This window comes from Rhincodon typus, chromosome 21, assembly GCF_021869965.1.
Source record: "Rhincodon typus isolate 14 chromosome 21, sRhiTyp1.1, whole genome shotgun sequence".
In the NCBI taxonomy this organism is placed as follows: domain Eukaryota; kingdom Metazoa; phylum Chordata; class Chondrichthyes; order Orectolobiformes; family Rhincodontidae; genus Rhincodon; species Rhincodon typus.
The window spans coordinates 18,613,161-18,635,238 of NC_063352.1; the positions used below are offsets into that span (position 1 = coordinate 18,613,161).

General features: G+C 40.1%; 1 protein-coding gene across 2 annotated transcripts in view; it reads left to right on the forward strand.

Annotated features, from left to right (window-relative positions):
- Window positions 1–22,078, forward strand: part of tecpr1a (tectonin beta-propeller repeat containing 1a) — an 82,998-nt gene that overhangs the window by 32,568 nt on the left and 28,352 nt on the right. For both annotated transcript variants that reach the window (XM_048609442.1, XM_048609443.1), the window contains exons 8-15: window positions 2,158–2,259; window positions 2,687–2,835; window positions 9,097–9,641; window positions 12,056–12,201; window positions 12,975–13,130; window positions 15,989–16,138; window positions 19,668–19,825; window positions 21,488–21,615. In XM_048609442.1, the coding sequence (XP_048465399.1) occupies window positions 2,158–2,259; window positions 2,687–2,835; window positions 9,097–9,641; window positions 12,056–12,201; window positions 12,975–13,130; window positions 15,989–16,138; window positions 19,668–19,825; window positions 21,488–21,615 (1,534 nt within the window). The remainder of the gene's footprint in view (window positions 1–2,157; window positions 2,260–2,686; window positions 2,836–9,096; window positions 9,642–12,055; window positions 12,202–12,974; window positions 13,131–15,988; window positions 16,139–19,667; window positions 19,826–21,487; window positions 21,616–22,078) is intronic.

Consider the following 22,078-nt stretch of genomic DNA (forward strand, 5'->3'; position numbering starts at 1 on the left):
AGCTTGACAAAGCAGCCCGCTTGATTGGCACTACATCCACAGATCTTAATTTGAAAATTTTCATCTTGTTTTTCAATCCTTCCGTGGCTTCATCTTCCCTATCTCTGTTAAGATCCAGCCTTTCAAGCCTCTGACTTATCTGTGTTCTTTAAATTAAGATCTCTGTGCATTTCCCAAGTTTAATCTCTCTACCGTTGGTGGCTGTACCTTCAACTGCCTAGACTTGAAGCTCTAAATATCCTCCTCATACCCCTCTTCTTTACTTTTAAGATGCCACGTTAAAACCAACCCTTTGACCAAGTTTTCTGATATCTGCTTGAATATCTCCTTAAGCCTCAAATTTTGCTTGATAACACGCCGGTTGAAACTCCTTGTCATGGTGTTAAGGACCCTCTTTGAATATATGTGGTCAAATATCATTTTTGAAATTCCTATTCTTTGCTTAGCTTATTTTTTGTTTTGTTCATCAGATGCATTCCAAGCAAATAACTTATCTATTTGTTCTAATTCCATTTTGTCCTCTCTTCTAAAATCATTTTTGTTTGACCTCATTCTGTGTCTCATTAACTCAGTTTTCAATCTTTGTTCAAAACTTGTCTGATCACCTCCCAAGTACCTTTCGGAGTCTCTCTCTTCTCTGCTGTACTCTTGGGTGCTTTGTCAATTTCCCATTGTTCTAGAATGAAGCTTATAAGACATAATAAACCAATGTTGAAGAAAATGTTCTCAATAAATTATTAGGAGATTAATAAAATGGTAGACCTCAAAGTAGAACTATAGCACAGCCTTTATATTGAACAGCATGAGAAAGAACCCGGAATACTTTTAATATTGTTAGATAACAATGTATCTGGTTTACTGCTCTGAGTGTGATCCTATTATTGTCGAATTTCAGCCCTGCTCTTGGGCAGTGCAAATTTCAATTTGTCTCTAAGTGCAGTGTATTTTACTCGATGATTGTAGCAGCCTGCATTCTAAATCTCTCAAATCCTGTTCACCCATCCCCATTGTAATTGTAAATTGACACCCCATCCTGTGACACCGTAATTTAAAAATTTTTGTCCTTGTTTTAAAATCCTTCCATGGCCTTGACATTCACCCATCTCTGTTATCTCTTCCAGCTCTACAACTCCGCAAGATAGCTGTGCTCCTCCAGTCCTGGCCCCTTGTGAATCCTTGACTTTTATTGCCCTAACAATGGAAGCCATGTCTTCAGCTGCTTAGGTCTTGAAGTTTTGAATCCTTGAATCTCCATGCTTCTCTATTCTCTCTTTTAAGAAGCTTATTAAAACCTGTCTCTTTAAACAAGCTGTTGTTCGCCTGCCAAGATATCTCCTTACGCGGCTCAGTCTCAAATTTTGTTTCATATTCAGATTTTGAGTCCTTGTGATTCAGTAGTCTATAGCCATGTGGGCTCAACATAGAGTGCAATAATTTTAAATCACTACCTTAGCCTCTGTTTTGTTTTATGCTTATTTTTTGGTAGTTTGTGTCCCTTCTTGGTTCTTTCTTTACTCATTCACTTTGCATTCGAACAGATGCTAGTCAACCATTCACAGTTCATTTTGTTTCTTTTAACTGTCCAGTACTTTTTGCTTTAGCTTTTGTAATTTGAAACCTTTTACCAATTAATCTCACCACTATATCACGGACTTTCCCTTTACCTTCCTGCTCCCCCTACCCCTTGCTTGCAAAAACCTATTAAATTTCTAACTTCCAGTTCTGATGAAGGGATTATTGATTGTGAATTGGTTTCTGTCTATAGATAGTGCCTGCCCTGCTGAGTATGTACAGCGTTGTTTTTTTTTTGTTTTGTCCACTCAACCCGTTGTGCCTGTACGAGCTCTTTAGAAAGAGCTCTCTTGTTCTACCTCTGTGTCCTTTCTTCTACATTTTTTACTTTTCAACTATATATCTAATCCCTTTTGAAAGTTAATATTGAATCTGCTCGCACCTCCTTTGCAGACAATACTTTCCAGATCACTAGGTTTTTAAAAACAAACCTCCTCATCTCTCTGATTCTTTTGCAAGTTAACTTAAATCTGGTTACTGCTTCTCTTGCCAGATGAAACAGTTTCTCTGTGTCCTCTGTCAAAAAATGTTGAACACTTTCAAAATATATATCTCATTTTACAAGCTGTGTATCTCTGTCACTAGGTCTGGTTTCGAAGAGGTGTCTGCTCTGAGAACCCTGTGGGAACAGGTTGGATTTGTATGAATATAGAGATGGTGATGGTGAATGTGGGATTAAATGATCAGGTATGAATATTTTTATTTCCTTTTTTGACAGTGGTCATGCTTTTTAAGACCAGTTGAATATTGGTGTTAAAGCACTAAACTGACAAAGTTTTATTGCATTATTTCAGAATCAAATGTGTTTAAATAATGCAATTTGTTTTCATGTTTCAATCTTCCCAGTTTTATTTACACCAGAATTTAATTATTCTACTTTGTTCCTAAATTCTTTCAAAATTATCTTCAAAACAATTTTGAATACTTCCTTTCAGGTGGGTTGTTGTGGGTGATGCTCGACGTTGTAATTATATTAACTAAATTTAGCTTTTGAAATTCTTTTGTCAATATGTTACTGTACCTAAACATTTTGTTTTGCCAACTTGCTTAAATCAAATTGGACAAGGAGCTGCACTGTGTTACATACACAATTTATTTTTTGTTCTAACCCAAGGTTTGGGGAATCGGTTATGAAGACCGTAATATTTACTTCCGTCATGGAGTGACACCTACTGAATACAGTGGAAAAGCTTGGAAAGTAATAGTAGCGAGCAGAGAACATGACCGAGCCTCTCGAACAGGCAGTGCTACCAGTCTTGCAAGGTACAGTAACCCACCAAAGACACAAGGATTTGCAACACACATGTACAAATGTTGCAAGATAAATGGTAATCATTTGTAGGGAGGAACATTACAAGGGGGCATAATTTTAAGGTGATTGGAGGAAAGTATAGGGGAGATATCAGAGGTTCTTTACACAGAGAGTGGTCGGCATGTGGAATGCGCTGCTGGCAGTGGTAGTGGAGTCAGATACTTTAGAGACATTTAAGCGACTCTTGGATAGGCACATGGAGGACAGTAAAATGTAGGGTAAGCAGGGTAGATTGATCTTAGGAGGATAATAGGTCGGCACAACATCGTGGGCTGAAGGGCCTATACTGTGCTGCACTGTTCTATGTTCTATAGAATAGAAGGAGGCTAGTCAGCTCCCCAAAACATGTTTAGGTACAGTAACATATTGACAAAAGAATTTCAAAAGCTAAATTTAGTTAATATAATTCCATCATTCAGTTAAAATAGCAGTGATCGTATCGTAGCTCCATTCACCTGCCTTTGTTCCATAACTCCTAATACCAATATCCAACAAAAACCTATTCATCTCCATTTTTGAAATTTTCAATTGACTTCCAATTTCAGTGTAATGTGGGGGCAGAATTCCAAATTTCCAGTAATCTATATAAGAAGAACTGCATCCTGCCATCACTACTGAATGATGTGGCTCAAATTTTGAAATTAATACCCACCTTGTTCTGGAATTCTTCATGCCAGAAAAAATAACTTTGTCCATATCTACCTTAATGAATGCTTTAATTACCTTTAAACAGCAGCTTATAATTCTAATCAACCAACTTAGTTAAGCATTTGTAACTCTCCACCAGTAGTGGCATGTTGGCCATTGACACATGAACTAGTTGTTATTAGTCCCACTGTCCACCAAAGTTTACATGCACAGGGCCTACTGTGTTTATTTTGATTTTTGTGAAAAGTTGGTTAGTAATGGGTATTTTAACTATTTCTGGAAAGTTCTACATTATACATCTTCCAAATTGTCCACAGAATTCAACCATTTCTCTGGAGAAAAAGTGCAAAAGACACTATATTTGCAGTACATTCAAGAAACCCGCATCTACTGAAATAATTCCATTCTCTCCACTGATCTCCATTTACTCTGACAAACTGAAAGCCTTCCTTTGTAACTATAATAGTCATGTGGTCAGGTTTTCTTAGACTTTTGACTGCTCATAGCTGTGGTCAAAGTTGGAGTCCTATCAGCTACTTTAGTCTACTGAGAGTCTGCCATTTTCGGAATGACAAGTGTCTATTTTAAACCCAACCACTTTAATGAAATGTAAAAAGAATCCCTGCTTCTCAGTGAGGTTTAACTTGGGTCAGCAAATGCCTGTACTGAAAATTTCTTTCCATGTCCATTGAATATTCTCTGATACAACATAATATATAACAGAATCTTGTATTTTGTTCATTCGTTGGATTTGTGCTTTCCTAGCTGGAACAGCATTTAATGTCCATCCATAGTTGCGCTTGAGAGGGTGATGGTGAGCTACCATCTTGAACTACTGCAATCTGTTTGGTCAAGGTAAACTCAATACCGTTCAGCAAAGAGCTGCATTGAAGCATTTGGATCCAGGGACAGTGAAGCAACAGTGCTGTATTTCCAAGTAGGATTATAAACAATTGTGGACTGAAATGAGAAGGAACTGTTTTAAATTTTTCTGAAACAATGGCTGCATGTTTTGAAAAGCAAGAAACCTGATTCACATCAGCTATCGTAAAATAGTTGCTTGAATAAGCAATAATTGAAGTGGTTGCAGATGAGGAGGAGCTGAGGACTTGTATACAGATGCAGCTGGGTGGTAACAGATGTTGATTGGTCTATGGACTAGTGCGCAGTTGTCAATGTCAAGGGCCTTTTGTTTGCCAACACTCCTGTAATTGGTTCTCAGCTAACTGAACCGCCTGAAACAAGATACAGAGAAGGATTTTGTTCTGCATCGGCTCAAGGGCTATCTCTTGGTTTTCTGCAGTCAAAACTTACTTTAAAATTGAAGAAAACCAGTTAATCTTTCCCCAGCAGTTGCTGTAAGCTGTGACTTTTAATTGATAAATCAAAGACATTTTACCTGTGCTTTTTGCAAATAGTGGAAACATTCAGAAAAGGGAAGCCAAAAAGAAACTTCTGTATCCACAAAAACTAACTCCATAGAATTTGTGGACAAAGACCACTGTACTATCTTTCCAGTTTTCCGTTCCATCCATGTGTTTTTTGCCCTGTACGTACATCAGTCTGTCTGCATGTATAGGGCGGGAGGGTTTGGTTTTAAGGAAGTCAGAGTGTTAATTAATAGTGTTATGTGTTGATGGTTTATAAGTGTTTACCTGTGACTGGAATCTAATTAATTGTAATAAATAGAAATTCTTTAGTTCAAAAATCTGGTCCATGCTTTCTATCAACCTAGGTCTGAAAATCAGGCATACTGGGAAATTTTGTGTACATTGTGTACATAAACCTGAGGCTTTTTATAAGTATATTAAGAGTAGGAGGATTACAAGGGAAAAGAGTGGGACCTATTAGAGACCATAGTGGCAACCTGTGCATGGAGCCATTGGACATGGGTGAGATCTTAAATGAACACTTCTCATCTGTATTCACAGAGGAGAAAGACATTGTAGCCAGGGATTTCATTTAGGATGGTGAGACTCTAGAACACGTTAAGACTAATAAAGGAGGAGATCATAGAGTCATATAGCACAGAAACAGACTCTTCAGTCCAACCAGTCCATGCCAGACGTAATCCCAAATTAAACTAGTCCCACCTGCCTGCTCCTGGTCCCTATCCCTCCAAACCTTTCTTATTCGTCTACTTTCCAAATGTCTTTTAAACATTGTAATTGTACCCACATCCACCACTTCCTTGGGAAGTTCATTCCATACACAAACCACCCTCTGTGTAAGAAAATTTGTCCCTTGTGTCTTTTTTAAATGTCTCCCCTCTCATCTTAAAAATGTGCCCCCTAGTCTTGAAATCCCCCATCCCAGGGAAAAGACAACTACCATTACTTCTATCTATACCCCTCATGATTTTATAAACTTCTATAAGGTTGCCTCTCAAAATTCTACGCGCCAGTGAAAAATGTCCCAACCTTTCCAACCTTCCTTTATAACTCAAACCTTCCATACCTGGAACATCCTGGTAGGTATTAGATGTTTTAGTGGACATACAGGTGCACACACCCCCAGAGCCTGCTGAGATATATTCCAGGCTGCTATGGGAGGCAAGGGAGGAGATTGCTGGGGCCCAGCAGATATACTTAATTCTATGCTGGCCACAGGTGAAGTGACAGATGACTGGAGGATAGTTAATATGGTTCCTTTGTTCAAGAAGGACAGCAATTTCAGACCAAGTAGTGTGATATCAGTTGTAGGGAAATTATTGGAAGAAACCTCTGAAGGACTGGATTAGTCAATACTTGGAAATGCAAAGATTGACCAGGGATAGCATGGATTTGTCAGAGTCTGACTAATTTAGTTGAGTTTTTTGAAAAGGTGTCTAAATATTTTGGTGAGAGTAGCGCAGTTGATGTGGTTTTCATGGACTTCAGTAAGGCCTTTGACAAGGACCCATTTGAAAGGTTGATCCAAAAAGTAAGAGCCCGTGGGATCCAAGGCAATTTGGCAAACTAAATCCAAAATAAGCTCACAATTAGGAGGCAAAGGTTGATGATGGAGGGTTATTTTTGTAATTGTAAGTCTGTGATCAGTGGTGTGACATAGGGATCGGTTCTGTGACCCTTGCTGTTTGTTATCTACATTAATGACTTAGATGTGGATGTAGGAGGTATCTTTAATAAGTTTGCAGATGACTTGAAAATTGATGGTTATTGATAGTGACAAGGATGGTCTCAGGCTACAGTCTGATAATGATAAGATGGTAAATCGGGCAGAGCACTGGCAGGTGGAATCTGATGCCGATAAGTATGAGGTAATGCATTTTGGAGGTCTAATAAAGGAAGGATTTCTACAATGAATGGTAGATCCCGAGGAAGTACTGAGGAACAAAGAGACCTTGGTGTACACATCCATGGATCCCTGAAAGTGTCAGCATAGGTAAGGAAGGTGGTGAAGAGGTCATATAGGATGTTTGCCTTCATTAGCCGGGCCTAGAATATAGGAGCATGGAAGTCTTGGTACAACTTTATAAAACATTGGTTAGGCCACAGATGGATTACTGTGTGCAGTCTAGTTGCCACAGTATTGGAAGGACAGTATTGAACTGGAGAGGATGCAGAGGAGATTCACCAAGATGTTGCCTGGGATGAAAAGTACTGGTTATAAGGAGAGACTGGATAGGCTGGGTTTGTTTTTCTTGGAGCATGGTGGCTCAGTGGTTAGCACTGCTGCCTCAGTGCCAGGGACCTGGGTTCAATTTCAGCCTCAGGCAACTGTCTGTTTGGAGTTTGCATGTTCACCCCGTATCTGCGTGGATTTCCTCCGTGTGCTCCGGTTTCCTCCTACAGTCCAAAGACGTGCAGATTAGGGGGATTAGCCATGCTAAATTGCCCATAGTGTCCAGGGATGTGTAAATTAGATGGATTAGCCATAGGAAATGCAGGGACAGGATAGGGGGTGAGTCTAGATGGGATGATTTTCAGAGAGTCGGTGTGGACTTATTCGGCCGAATAGCCTGTTTCCACACTGTAGGGACTCTATGATGATGAGCAGAGGAGGCTGAGGGGTGATCTGATTGAGGTATACAAAATTATGAGAGGCATAGACAGTGTAGATCATGACAATCCCATGGCAACTGTGTCTAAGACCATGGGCATACATTTAAGGTAATGGACAAGTGGTTTAGAGGAGATCCAAGGAAATATTTTTTCACTCGGAGGACTGTACATCTATGGAATGTGCTGCCTAGAGGGTGGTGGAGGCAAGTACTCTCGCAACATTTGGGAAGCATCTGGATGAGTACTTGAAATGGCAGGGCACAGTAAGCTATGGACCAATGGCGGATAAATGGGTTTAGTATAGTTTGGTGTTTTATGGTCAGCATTGATATGGTGAGCCAAAGGCCCCATTTCCGTGTTGTAGTTTAAAACCTTAACTTTTATGAAGCTGTGAGAATAATGGGTTTGATTTCCAGTGCATTGCCCTGTGAGTCAAGTCAGGCTGGTTAGTGGCTTGCAGGTGGTGGTGCTCCTGTCTGGTGCCTTTGTCCTGCTACATAGTAGCAGTTGTGAGTTTGGAAGGTTCAGTCCTTAGAAGCCATGATGAACTTCTGTAATGCATCTTGTAAGTGATAGACACCCTGGCTACTGTACTTTCAATGGTGAAGGGAGATAATGTTTGTGAACCTGTTGCCAGTCAAGAGGATTGCTTTGTTCTGGATAGTGTCAAGTTTCCTGAGTGTTGTTGAAGCTGCACTTATCCAGGCAAATGGAGAATATTCCATCACACCTCTGACTTGTGTCTTTAAATAATGAACAAGTTCTGGGGAATCAGGAGATGAGTTACTTGCTGCAGGATTCCTAGCGTCTGATCTGCTGTTGTAGCTAGAGTATCTATAAGGCTAGTCCAGTTCAGTTTCTTGTCACTGATACCCCCAGGATGTGGATTCAATGATGGTAATGCAATTTAATAGGTGGTTAGATTCTCTCTTGTTGAAGATGGTCATTTGCTTGGTACTTGTGTGGCATGAATGTTATTTGCCTTGTGTCAGCCCAAACCTGGATATTGTCCAGGCCTTGCAGCATTTAGTCATGATTTGCTTCACTATCTGAAGAGTTGCAAGTTGTGGGAGAGAGTGTCTTTGTCTTTGTCTGCTGCAACATGGTAATCAGCAGGAGGTCCTGACATATGGATAGGGCATACCCAGGCATGGTGGTGGTGTAGTCTAGGAACATTTGCCATGGTGGAATTCAAACCCAGGTCTCCAGAGCATAACCTGGGACTCTGGATTAGTAGACCAGCAATAATTTCACAATACCATTGCCTCCCTCCATACAGGACAGAATGGGTCATTTAGCCCGTTGTGCCTGTGTTGATGTTTTGAAAGAGCTAACTAATTAGACTCACTCCCCTGTTCTTTCTGCAGAGCGTTGCAATTTTTTAAGCATTTATCCAATTCCCTTTAGAAATTTGTTGTTAATCTGTTTCCATAAACTTTCAGGTACTATATTTCCAGATCTGATAACTCATTGTATGAATTGGTTTCTCCTCATTTTGCCTCTGGTTCTTTTGCCAGTTACCCTCAAACGCTTATAACTTTGTTTTGCTCTTCATTTTAGTGCTGGCTGTTTCTTTGGTGATGAAGTTAGGTTGCCATCACAAGTGTCTATCAGCAGCGAAGTTGATTTCTCCTTAGAAATGGACAAACTGGCAAAGAAAACTGAAAATGTTCTTGAAACAATTGGTGAGCGTGCAGGTTGTCCACATGCCAGTGGAGACAGAGATGGAGATGTTGCTTCCAGGCCTGACATTGAGAAAAAATATGCTGATGTTGCAAATATATTTGAGACCATCCCTTTAATGGAAATATCTTCAGAGAAATGGACACAACCTGTTGCTGAACGATCTGTTTCCCAAGCTCCATATTTGATGGACCAAGGGGGACCTTTGCAGCATGGTGCTGAATTGATTATTGTTCACTCAGACTCCAACATAATGAGCTCAGACCCGGCTGAAACATCCAGTGTTTCTTCTGTAGGCACCTATCCTTTTGGAATCGAAGAACACTGTGTGTCTGATGAGCACCCACTCTGGGCCTGGATCAGTGGAGGAGGTTGTGAAGTAGAAGCTCACACCCAACTGAACTGGTTCACTCCCCAGTCAGGTAGTCAGTCTCTTACATTCTTATTGTTTATACTATTCCTGAGCAAATACAGCTGGTAATAATAATGTTAATACTGTTGCAGCTATAATGCACCAATGGAAGTTAACATCTGTCCTTGGTGTCACAGTATATCCTTAACATATTTTATTCATTGAATGCAAGTCTCAACTGGCTTTCCATCCTGGCTAATTTTTGTTGCCTCAAGAGTTGGGTTTTCAGCCTCCCACCTTACAAGCTCCTTAAGCTTGAACTCATCCAAAGGAGAACACACCCATGGTGGCTCAGTGGGCAGCACTGCTGCCTCACGGTGCCAGCGACAGGGTTTCAATTCCAGTCTTGGGTGACAGTCTGTGTGAAGTTTGCACATTCTTCCTGTGTCTGCACAGGTTTCTGCCTGGTGTTCCGGTTTCCTCCCACAGTCCAAAGATGTGCAGATGAGGTGGTTTGGCCATGCTAAATTTGCCCCATAGTGTCTAGGATGTGCAGGATAGATGGAACAGCTATGGTAAATGTGGTGTTATGGGGATGGGGTGGCAGGTGGGTCTGGGTGGAACGCTCCTCGGAAAGTCGGTGCAGACTTGATGGGCCAAATGGCCTCAATCTTCAATATAGGGATTCTATAAAATATTTTTCTGCTAACCCCCATTCTAACCCACACCAGGTCCAGTTTACTCATCAGCCCCCTGTACTCTGTGCTCTTGGTCTGACAATATTATGAAAAATAGTTTCAAACTAAGATGTGAAAAGAACAAAAGGAAATACTGATTGAAACAGTGCAAGGCAAAATCATATCTTGTAATAGAAGTAAAATCTCTGAAATCATTTAATTAACTATTAAACACCTATTGGACTAAACGGACAAAGCCTAAAATCTAGGGCCAGGCAATTCAGTAATGAAGTTAAGACTCAAAAGAGTGTTAGAAGTTTGGAAATCTGTTCCAAAAATAGCATTGATGCTGACTCAACCAGTAGTTTTAAATCTGAGAATGGTAATTTTCATTAACTGACGATATTACAGGACTTGGGGCAAATGCAAAATATCAAGTTAGGTCACAGGGGCAAACATGAGGCTGAATTTAACAGGGGTGATGCTGCTCTGAAGAAATATCTTTTCCCAAATGATAAACTTCTAAAAGTCCTGCCCACACAGAGGTAACACATCAGGATGACTTTTAAAAAGCTGATGGTTGGTGTATGTTCTGCCCTTGAGAGCTGCCAGCCAATGTGATTGACCCAGCAGTCCCAGCAGTCATAGTTATAGAATCATACAACATGGAAACAGACCCTTCAATCCAACACATTCATGCCGACCAAGTTTCCCAAATTAAACTAGTCCCACTTGCCTGCGTTTGACCCATATCCATCTAAACCTTTCATATACATGTACCTGTACAAATTTTTTTAAAAATTTATAACTGTACCGGCATCTACCGCTTCGTCTGGCAATTCACTCCACATATAACCCACCTCTGTGTGGAAAAGTTGTCCCTCAGGTCCCTTTTGAACCTTTCTCCTCTCACGTTAATTAAAGGCCCTCTAGTTTTGAACTCCCCTACCTTAGGGAAAAGACCTTTGCTATTCACCTTTTCTGCGTCCCTCATGATTTATAAACCTCTGTAGGGTTACCTTTCAATCCCCTATTTTCCACTGAAAAAAGTCCCACCTTCTCCTTGTAACTCAGTGAACACAGCAGTGGGTACATCTCAGACTGTTAGAAATTGTGGATGACATCAGAACACAAAGATGGCCTCTGCTTATAGGTTGGAAAGAGATCAGGCATCCTTTTTGGAGGCTAGATGGGAAGGAACAAGGTGGCTTGAAAGATGTGGTGGGGGAATGGGAGACACCCCCAGTGCACACATAGGCTCAACTAAGTGGTTTGCTGCCCTCTTATTTTCCATTCTGAAAAGTTGGCCTTTCCACTCACCAGCTGCTACTGCCAGGGTTTTATGGCAATGGAGAGAAAATCCAGACTATGATTTCTTTGAACAGTGATACAGATCTGAGGGGCCAAGTAGCCAATGACTATCACTGTGTTCCTTTGCTGGCGATTGCAGTCTTTTTTGAATGAATGAGTTAAAATTAATGGAACAGATTTTTAAAGGCCTTCTCATTGCACTGCTAATCGCTGCAGTCGTTTTCATCCAAAATATTTAGCAAAATGATATATCATTCAGAATAAAACATTGAGATTCAAAAGCATTGTTGTGATTATATTCCTAATATTCAAAAACATAGAAAAAAATTCTCAGTTTTTAGTTTTGTTCTGGTATTACATTTCACAAAAGCACTATCTTCAAACAGGTTTCTTATATTGTTTCCAACTGGGTTTAGGTCACAAGAATGGCAGGATTTATCTGAAATGAAAAAGAGAGAGACTTGTTCCACCATATGTTTTTTCCATGATTTTGCAGGACAGCCATTTTCTCAGCAGTCATTCTCAATGCCTATTAGCTGCACCCAGCAAACAGTTTGGCGGAAACAGATAGTTCATCAGTTAACTGAACGGTCCAAACGGGAGCTGCAGGATTTTAAACATTATGAGCAAGCAGTGGAGCAGGTAAGGTGGTTCCACCATCTCAAAGACTTGTATTTATATTCCTCTTTCAGGACACCCCAAGCATTTTATAGTCAATGAAGCATTTGTTAAAATACAGTCACTGTTGTAAGATAGGATATATTACACCAATTTGCACACAGTGTACTCTCACAAATAGTAATGTGATATTGTCAGGCTCTCAGTTTAGTATTAGGTTCAAAAGCTGCTCCTCAAACTGTGTAACATTTCTTCTGTACATCCAGTCTAAATGTGTGCTTAAGCCTTTGAATTAGGTATTGGGGGAAATGGGGGAACAAGGAAATGAGTTGCATGATCAGCCATGATCATATTGAATGGAAGAGCAGGCTTGAGGGACTGAATGGCCTACTCCTGCTCCTATTTTCTATGTTTCTAAACAATATTCTTCTGGTTCAGAGGCAACTATTGTGCCTACAGATCCCCAGCTGCCACAGGATAAATTGAATACTTAGATTATTATATCATAATGTTTCTCCCAGTTTATGTTTTTAATCTTTGTCTAATTTATAAAAAATGTTTTGCCAGGTCATTCTTGTAATGCAGAGCTATTCTTGTTTTGTTGTAAAATGTCAAAGTAACCAGTACCTAAGGAGCTGCATATTTCAATTTGTTTAACAAGTGATTTTCCATCCTTGTGAGCTAGGGTTCTTAATCTTGTAATGATGAGAATGTTGCCTATTATTTAGAGATGGATAAACCTGCTTCCAGTGATTCATAACTATTCTTTTCTCTGTTATACCACTCTGTATGCCTAGTCCGTATGGATAAAAAAGGGAGCAATGCAATGGTGGAGAGATGGAAAGCCCCACAAATGGATAGACGTCAAGGTAGCACTGGAACAGTTTACAGGGAATGATGGAAAACGGGATGGCATCTTTTTCATTTACTACACATTCAATGATGAGAAGAAGGTGAGTACTGTTTGTTAATTCTGTGGTCCGGCTATCTTTACGCCAGAAACAGGACTGAATGCTACAGGATATGTAAACTAGATCTTTGTTAAATGTACTTAGCTGCTTCAAGGGGAATTCATGTAATCCACTACATAATTCAGTCTGTGGAGTCGAGCTGGAGATATTTGGAGAACAGTTTTGATCATGGTATTTAAATAAGCTAAAATGTGTGGAAACAGCAAGGTGGATAACAGTCATGAATTGAATTATTTGTGCTGCAGATGGAGTTTATCCTTGCAACAACTTAACCATTGTGTAAGTTAAATACTGTAGTGCTTCTGGAGAAGTATTTTTAGTTATAAATAAATTTAATCATTAATATTAGCCTGATCACTACAGTTTGGATTTGGTTTATTAATTAATTATTGAAGTACACAGGACAAGGAATCGATTTAGAGTCATAGAGTCATAGAGATGTACAACATGGAAACAGATCTGTCCAACTCGTCCATGCCGACCAGATATCCTAAATTAATCTAGTCTCATTTGCTGGCATTAGGAACATATCCCTCTGAACCCTTCCTATTCACATACCTATCCAGATGCCTTTTATATGTTGTAATTGTACTAGCCTCCATCACCACCTCTGGTAGCTCATTCGTACACGCACCACCTCTTGAAAAGAAAACAGAAATTGTTGGCGAAACTCAGCAGGTCTGGCAGCATCTGTGAGAAGAAAGCACAATTAACGTTTTGAGTCTGGTAACTCCTCATCCGAACTGATAGAAAGAAACTCCTGCTGAGTTTTGCCAACAATTTCTGCTTTTGTTTCAAATCTCCAGCATCCATAGTTCTTGTTTTATTATAGAATAAGTGTCTTGTTTGACTTGGTCAGAAACATAAATTCCGGTGACACTCAGTCTTATTTATTTCATATTAAACAAAAAGCAGGTTAGTTCAAATGAGGTACAATTTCTACCCAAGTAGTTAGGAATCTGTTGTACGTGAAATAAGTGTTGGGATGGCACCTAGGTTCGTCATCTGATTTACATTCTTTCCAGCACTTTGCTTCTGCACTGCACTTTGATGCTTTCCCAAAAGAACTTGATGAAGCATATCATAAATTTAGCTGGAGGTGAGTTAGCCTAATCCTATAAACAATTTATGCAATTCCATTTCAATGGATCTTTTGCTGCTGTACTGTTCACGTTCTTTGGACTTCTGAATTAAATAAAAGTCAAAACACACCCCTTTGTCAAGAATGAGGTTTTCTGATTACAGATTATGTACACGTTCTCTATTTCTGGCACATGTTATGTTGAAGTGTTACTTGTATTATACTTCCAGCATTGAGAGTTAATCCTCCTACACCATGTATCTTCACATCTGCAGGCTGTAACTTTTGTTTCTTTAGCCATGGGTTTTGATCTGATAGGACAGTGATTCACCCCTGTTAAAATGTGCAACTCTCAGTTGGATTCAGGTCAACTGAAAATTTTAAAATGAAAATTGATAGATTCATGTTGAGTACAGGCATTTAAGGGTTCAGGAACCAAGACGCTAATAAAGTTAGAATACAAATCAATTATGATCTGATTGAATGGCAGAACAAGCTAGAGGGGCTAAATTGCCTCTTTATTTACTGGTGTTCAAGAAAGTAGCAAATGAAAGAACATAATGGAAGGATATAGCTCACTCAGAGATAGCAAGAACTGCAGATGCTGGAGTCAGAGATAACAAGGTGTGGAGCTGGAGGAACACAGCAGGCCAGGCAGCATCCGAAGAGCAGGAAAGTTGACGTTTTGGGTCGGGTCTGAAGAAGAGTCCCAACCTGAAATGTTAACTTTTCTGCTCCTCTGATATAATGGGAGGATAGTCTGGAGTATAGGTGTTCGTCCCACCCCTCCTACTTCCCACTAGATTTGAAAGTTGCCAATTACATAGGAACAGGAGCAGGCTATTCAGCCCTTTGGACCTGTTCCGGCATTCAATGAGATCATGGCTGATTTGTGGCCTAACTCCACAGATCTGTCTATATTCCTTAATACTTTTGCTTAACAAGAATGTGTCTATCTCAGAATTAAAATTAAAAGTTGATTTAGCAAGAACTGTTGTTTGTGGAAGATAGCTCATTTTCATTTTGGTCAAATCATAGAATCCCTACAGTATGGAAACAGGCCCTTCGGCCCAACAAGTCCACACCAACCCTCAGACCATCCCACCCAGACCCATACCCAGACACCATGGGCAATTTAGCATGGTTAGTCCACCTCACCTGCACATCTTTGGACTGTGGGAGGAAACCGGAGCACCCGGAGGAAACCCACGCAGACACGGGGCGAATGTGGAAACTCCACACAGACAGGTGCCCGAGTGTGGAATCGAACTCGGGTCCCTGGCACTGTGAGGCAGCAGTGCTAACCACTGAGCCACCGTGCTGCCCCAAATCACACCAGCAAATCTTGCATCACCTGGCTCAGTAGAGCCTAGATTGGAGAGCTTGTTCTCGGGTGGCTTGGGCGACTTGTGTGTAAAGAAAAATGTGCCTTAACCCCGAAGAGAAGTTACAAAGCCAGTTTAAAAAATGCCCCCTGTGAGTGGAAAGGCTGTGACCAGCCTACACTTGTGTTCTCCTAGCCGTATCTCACAGTGATGAGATTCCACCTAGTCTAAGGTATTGAGCCCTAAGCTATTTAACAAACATATGTTAATGGAGAATAAGAGTACATTAAGCACAAAGATAAAATATGCCTTTTTTATGAATAGTGCTGATTTTCCTCGAATAATCACTCTTTGAGTGTTCTTTGTAGATATATTTTCTAACATTTTAATACTCTTTCACTTGTCTGATTTATTTTTTCTTTAAAATATTACAGTACCTTCACGTGTTTTCAAATGAAATTACAATTTTGGTTCCGATTGCTAATGAAACAAAACACTCATTTGCTATTTATACTCCTGAGCGCACAAAGCAGAGATGGCCAATCAGGTTGGCAACAACTACTGAGCAAGAAATGTATGACTGGGTAAGTAGTCAAAGCAGAGATGATTCAGTATCTTAACCTTTTCCCGGAGGTCAGTGTGTATTCTGCCATGGAGTTGCTACCTATATAAATAGTCTTCACGATGGTGAAATCCCATGTTGATAGATTCCTGCTGTCTGAACCCAGCAGCTGAAAAATAGATTACGCTTAATTTATGAAAAATAAAAGGCATTTTATATGAGAACAAGTACATTGGATTCAGGTGAGATTTCTTACCACAGAAAGTGGTTAGAATGTAGAATTCGCTATCACAAGGAGAAGTTGAAGCAAAATAGCATAGCTACATTTAAGGGAAAGCCAGAAATGAAGTAGAAAGAAGTAGAGTGAAGTGCTAATATGATGCACTGAAGAAACTTTCAGTGGAGCATACCAAATGACCTACAAATATTTTGTAATACCTTGCAATAACTGGGATCAGAATTATATGCCACTGATGCATGTGTGATGGTGTATGGATGCATGTGTGAGAGTGTATAGTGTGGTGGGGTCACCTGTAGCACGACATGAACCCAAGATCCCGGTTGAGGTCGACCTCCTGGATACTGAACTCGGCTATCAGCCTCTGCTCGGCAACTCTCCATTGTTTTCTATCCCGAAGTCTGCCTTGGAAGACGTTTACCTGAAGATCTGAGGCTGAATGTCCTTGACCGCTGTCATTCGACATTCGGATCTTCAGGAAAACGTCCTCCGTGGCGGACTTCGGATACACAACAAAGGAGAGTCATCAAGCAGAGGCTGATAACCGAGTTCGGTACTCATGAGGAACGGCCTCAACCGGGATCTTGGGTTTATGTCATGCTACAGGTGACCCCACCACACTATACACTCTCACACATGCATCCACACACACACACACACACACACACACACACACACACACACACACACACACACACGTGAATCTATGGGGTGAATTCATATTTGCAGATTCATTTCACTTTGTTCAAAAAGCACACAATTTATAGACAGTCTGTGAATATGATGTTTTATAAACTCCTACTTTAGAAATAAAATGAATCTGACTTCAAACTAAAGTACAAACAAATTCTAAACAAGGTCTAACACTTAGCATGCATTGTCTGACCTAAAATGTCACCTCCTCTTTACACTGTTAAAATCTTTAGTTTTGTCAGGACCGTGACTTGAAAGGAATTTGGGGATTTACATATACATATTAATCAATTAAAACCTTCTAACTGATTAAGGTTTAACAGCATCTTAGATTTGCTTAGTACATCCTCATCAATGGTGTGAATCTTTGAACTTTTACTTATAAATTCTGTGTCTGAAACTACCTCTCTCACTAACACCTGGAGAGGGACTGAGGCTCCGAAAGCTTGTGTTTTCAAATAATCCTGTTGGACTGTAACCTGGTGTCAAGTGATTTCTGACTTTGATGAAAGCATGACAGCCAATTTATACATAGCAAGATTCCACAAGCAATCGGATAAGTAACAAGTTAATCTGTTTCATTCTGATTTTGATTGAGGTATAAGTATTAGACAAATCTCGCTGAAGAACTCTCCTGCTTTTCTCAACCAGAAGACAGCAATTACAACATAGCAGCATTCCCTCAGTTTTAGTACTAGGAGCGTCAGCCTATATTTCATACCTGTCAGTGCTGGCTGAGGCTGTCTATGTTTGTGAAGATCCCAGCATAGTTCACAGAATTGTGATCTGGAACAAAAACCCTGCTGGATTTTTATTTCTCTTTTTTGGCCAGCGAGTGTGGTATTGTAAGATCCCATTGCCCTATGAAGGAGAATTGCAACCAACTAAATATAAACGAAGAATTGTAGCTGGGAAATTCTTGCTCATCATCACCCACATAATCACTGAACCTTCCTGGCAGTCTGTGATGTGATATGAATTTTAGATGTGACCTGGGGAACTTGTCTGTGGTATAACTTCTTATTTGCTTTTATTTTAACAATTTCTTTGCAGAGCAGAACTGTATAGTACAAGTAAGAAGCAAGTTATTGTGCAGTGGTCATTTTCAATAAAGTGACCAGACAAAGGTAGCTATGTGACTCAGCACATAACTTGCTTTGTCTTGGAGACTTGTAGGGCATGACCTTGTATCAGGCTTCTCGATTAGGTTCAGAAAAGTCTAGGAACAAATGCTTCCCTATAAAAGGAGCTATATCAACTCTAGAAAGAATCATTGTACAGCTATATCTCAAATAAATAATTTGATTTGATTACTCCCTTCTACCACTTAATTTTTTCACTCATCCTCTCCTGGAGACATTGAAGTTGACAATATGTCTTGGTATCCTATTTGACTATGAAAAGGGGTGCGCTAGATTCACAAGGAACCTCTGATATCCATAGACATCCTTTTCAAATCTGGGCACCACACTTTAGGAAGGATGCAAAGGCATTAAGGAAAGCATGGAAGAGATTTGCAAAAATAGCGCCAGGAGTGAGAAATTTCAGTTATGAAGTTTGTTTGGAGAAGTTAGGACTGTTTTCCTTGGAGCTAGGTCTGCGATCAGATTTGATAGGGTTTTAAAAATCATGAGAGGTCTGGACAGAGTGGATATGGTGAAGCTGTTCCTGCTCATGATCAGACTGAGAATGAGATCACACAGCTTTAAAATAATTGCTAAAAGAAACAAAAATGGCACATAGAAAAAGCTTTGTCTTACACTGACTGGTTACTGGAACGCATTGTAAAGGGTGTGGTTGAGTTAGGTTCAATTGAATCATTCAAAAGGGAATTAGACTGTAATGTGAAAAGGGAGAATGTTCAGGTTTACAGGGAGAAAAGCAGGAAAATGATTTAAATTATTCATTTAGAGAACTAATGCAGACACAATGAGCTAAATAACTTCCTTTTGTGCTGTAACAATTCAGTGATTCTGTAGCTGCTGATAGAATTATATCAGCATCAGACACACAATAGGTTCTCTCCCTTTAATATCACTTTATTCGCAAAACAACGAAGTATGAGAACAAATCTTGTACTTGAAATTTAAAATCAGTGAAATTTGTAAAAGGCATCGTAGTGCTATATTAACTGATCATTTAAAAAAATTTCTTAATACACCAAATTAAGGAGTTTTTGATCAGCATAGTCAGCCCAAAATCCTCCAAGATCTCTGCTTATCTCCAATTCTGGCTTCTTTCACATCCAAATCTTAATTGCCCCATGTTGGCAGCTATGTGTGTATCTAACTGGGCTCTAAACTCTGAAATTCCCTCCATAAACATCTTGGCCTCGCTCTCCTCCTTTATGCACCTATACTCCTCAAATGCCACCTCTGGCATTTTTGGTCACCTGTCCTAATATTTCTGTATATGGTTCAGAGTTGATTTTTAGTTGATAGCACTCCAATGAAATGCCATTCAAAGTATAATATGTAGATGCAAATTGTTGTTTCCAATGGTCAAGTGGAAAAATGTATATTTTTACTAGCCATCTACAGCAGGCAGTTTTATCCAAAAAAAGTCACTCTTGTCTTATATTTATGTTATATTTTGTAATACTATATGTGTTTTACTACAGCTCGCTGTTCTGAGTTTAGCATGCTGTGACAGCAGGGATCTCCATGGACCCCCATCTAACCAGGCCCTTTGGTCTGTCACGTGTAAAGGAGATATTTTCATCAGCGAGCCAACCCCGAATCTGGAAGCAGCGCAACATCCTTTGCCAAGTGACCAATTGTAAGTCGTCTTCCCTTTGTTGGAATGCCCACATCTAAACAATAATGCAGCATCTATAATGTAGAAAAAGGGGTTTACAAAGCTGTTGGATTGTTATTAAAAAACGTAATTGGTTCGCTAATGTCCTTCAGGAAGGATACTTGCCTCCCTTAACTGCCTTAGCTTAGTGTAATTCCAATTCCACACTGTCGTGGATTACCTTTCTTGGCCTTCTGAAGTGGCCTAATATAAAACCAGAACTAGCAGTTCAAGAAAACTATCCAACACCATCACATTGTAAGGGAAACTAGGGATCTGCACAAACATCAGTAATATTTGAAGGCATAGAACGGATGGTAATAGTTCATTCATTAGATATTGATCTGATTTCCTTACCACACGAATAGAAAGAGAGAAGCTTCAGTGCACAGTGCTGATACGAGTGTATATTTTAAATCCTACAGAGTAAAATGTGGAAAGCTCACACCATGTAATATTTCCACTTGCAATTCACCATTTGCTAAACTTTTCAAAAGTCTACAGGTGTTTCCAAAACAGACGGAAGTTAAGCTTTCATTAAACGATTTCTCTGTATGTAAAGGCAACACCTTTGAATTCCCTCCATTATAAGGTCAGAAGTGAGGATGTTTACCAGTGATTGCACAATGTTCAGCACCATTCACAACTCCTCGCACTGAAGTAGTCCATGCTCAAATGCAACAAGATCTGGACAATATCCAGGCTTGGGATGACAAATAGCAAGTGACATTCGCACCACACAATTGCCAGGCAATTACCTTTTCCAATAAGGGACAAACTAACGACTGCCCCTTGATGATATCCAATTGTGTTACCATCACTGAATCCTGGGGGTTGCCAGTGACCAGAACCTCAATTGGACTCACCATATAAACAGTGGCTTCAAGAACAGGCCAGAGTCTAGAAATACTGTGGTAGGTAACTCACCACCTGAATCCCCACTTGCCTGGATGGGTACAGCTTGAACAACATTCAAGGAACTTGACCCCGTCCAGGACAAAGCAGTCCGCTTGATTGGCACCACATCCACAAGCACCCTTCCACCACTGATGCACAGTGTGTAATATCTACAAGAAGCACTGCAGAAATTCACCAAAGGTCCTGAGACCGCATCTTCCAAACCCACAAACATTTACATCTAGAAGGACAAGGCAGCAGATACCTGGGAACACCACCAGCTGCAAGTTCCCCTCCAAGATATTCACGACCCTGACTTGGAAATATATCTCCATTCCTTCTCTGTCACTGGGTCAGAATCCTGGAATTCCCTAAGGACATTGTGGGTCAAACTGCAACATGTGGACTGCAGTGGTTCAAGATAGCAACTCATCACCATCTTCTCAAAGGCATCTAGGGACAAGCAGTAAATGCTGGCCATCCAGCAACGCCCACTTCCCATGAGTGAATGAAACAAAATTGTGCATGGTTTTATACTAATGCACTGCCTGAGAATACATGAAGTAAATTCTGTGCTGACTTTCAAAAGAAGATTAAGTAAGCACTTTAAAAATTAAGTATGTGCAAGGTAACATGTTAAGAGTGGGGCAGTGGGACTAATTGGATCGTGTTTTCAGAGAGTTGACACAGGCATGTTGGGTCAAATGGCCTCCTGCCAAATTACAATTCTAAAATTGTCTTCTGTAGGTATTGGCGTCAGATTGGAGGACATCTCCGTATCATTGAATCCAACAGCCAAGGAATTGTGTGGGGCATTGGATATGATCACACAGCCTGGGTGTACACTGGTGGATATGGAGGTGGCTTTTTTCAAGGTGATTCATCTTAATTGCATTCCTTGCATGTTAATTTATTTTATAAACAACCCTCATTACCCTAGAGCTATGGTCAACAAGCTCACTATTTCTATGTTGTGTTATCCTATGAATGTACTTCTAGGTTGCCCGCCCAATTACTTCTTTGGTTGTCTGCTAGGTGGGGTTATGGACTACAGTATGTTTCCTCTGTAAGCAGCTTCTGCTTTGCACCTTCCCATTTACTGCAGCTTGCGTCAGGAAATAAACCAGAAATTCACCTTTTATTCTGGAGTTAAGGCTCATTACATTTGTATTGTGAGTTCTTCATTCCTCATCAATGGTTCACTTGTTCCTTATCCAAAAGTCTCAGAACTTTGTAATTGTTGGAAGAGCTTCAAGCCTGCACAGATGAAGGTAGTGATGTGGGAAAGAAAGTGTGAGATCCACAAAAGAACACATTTCAAGGAATGCAGAGTTCTCA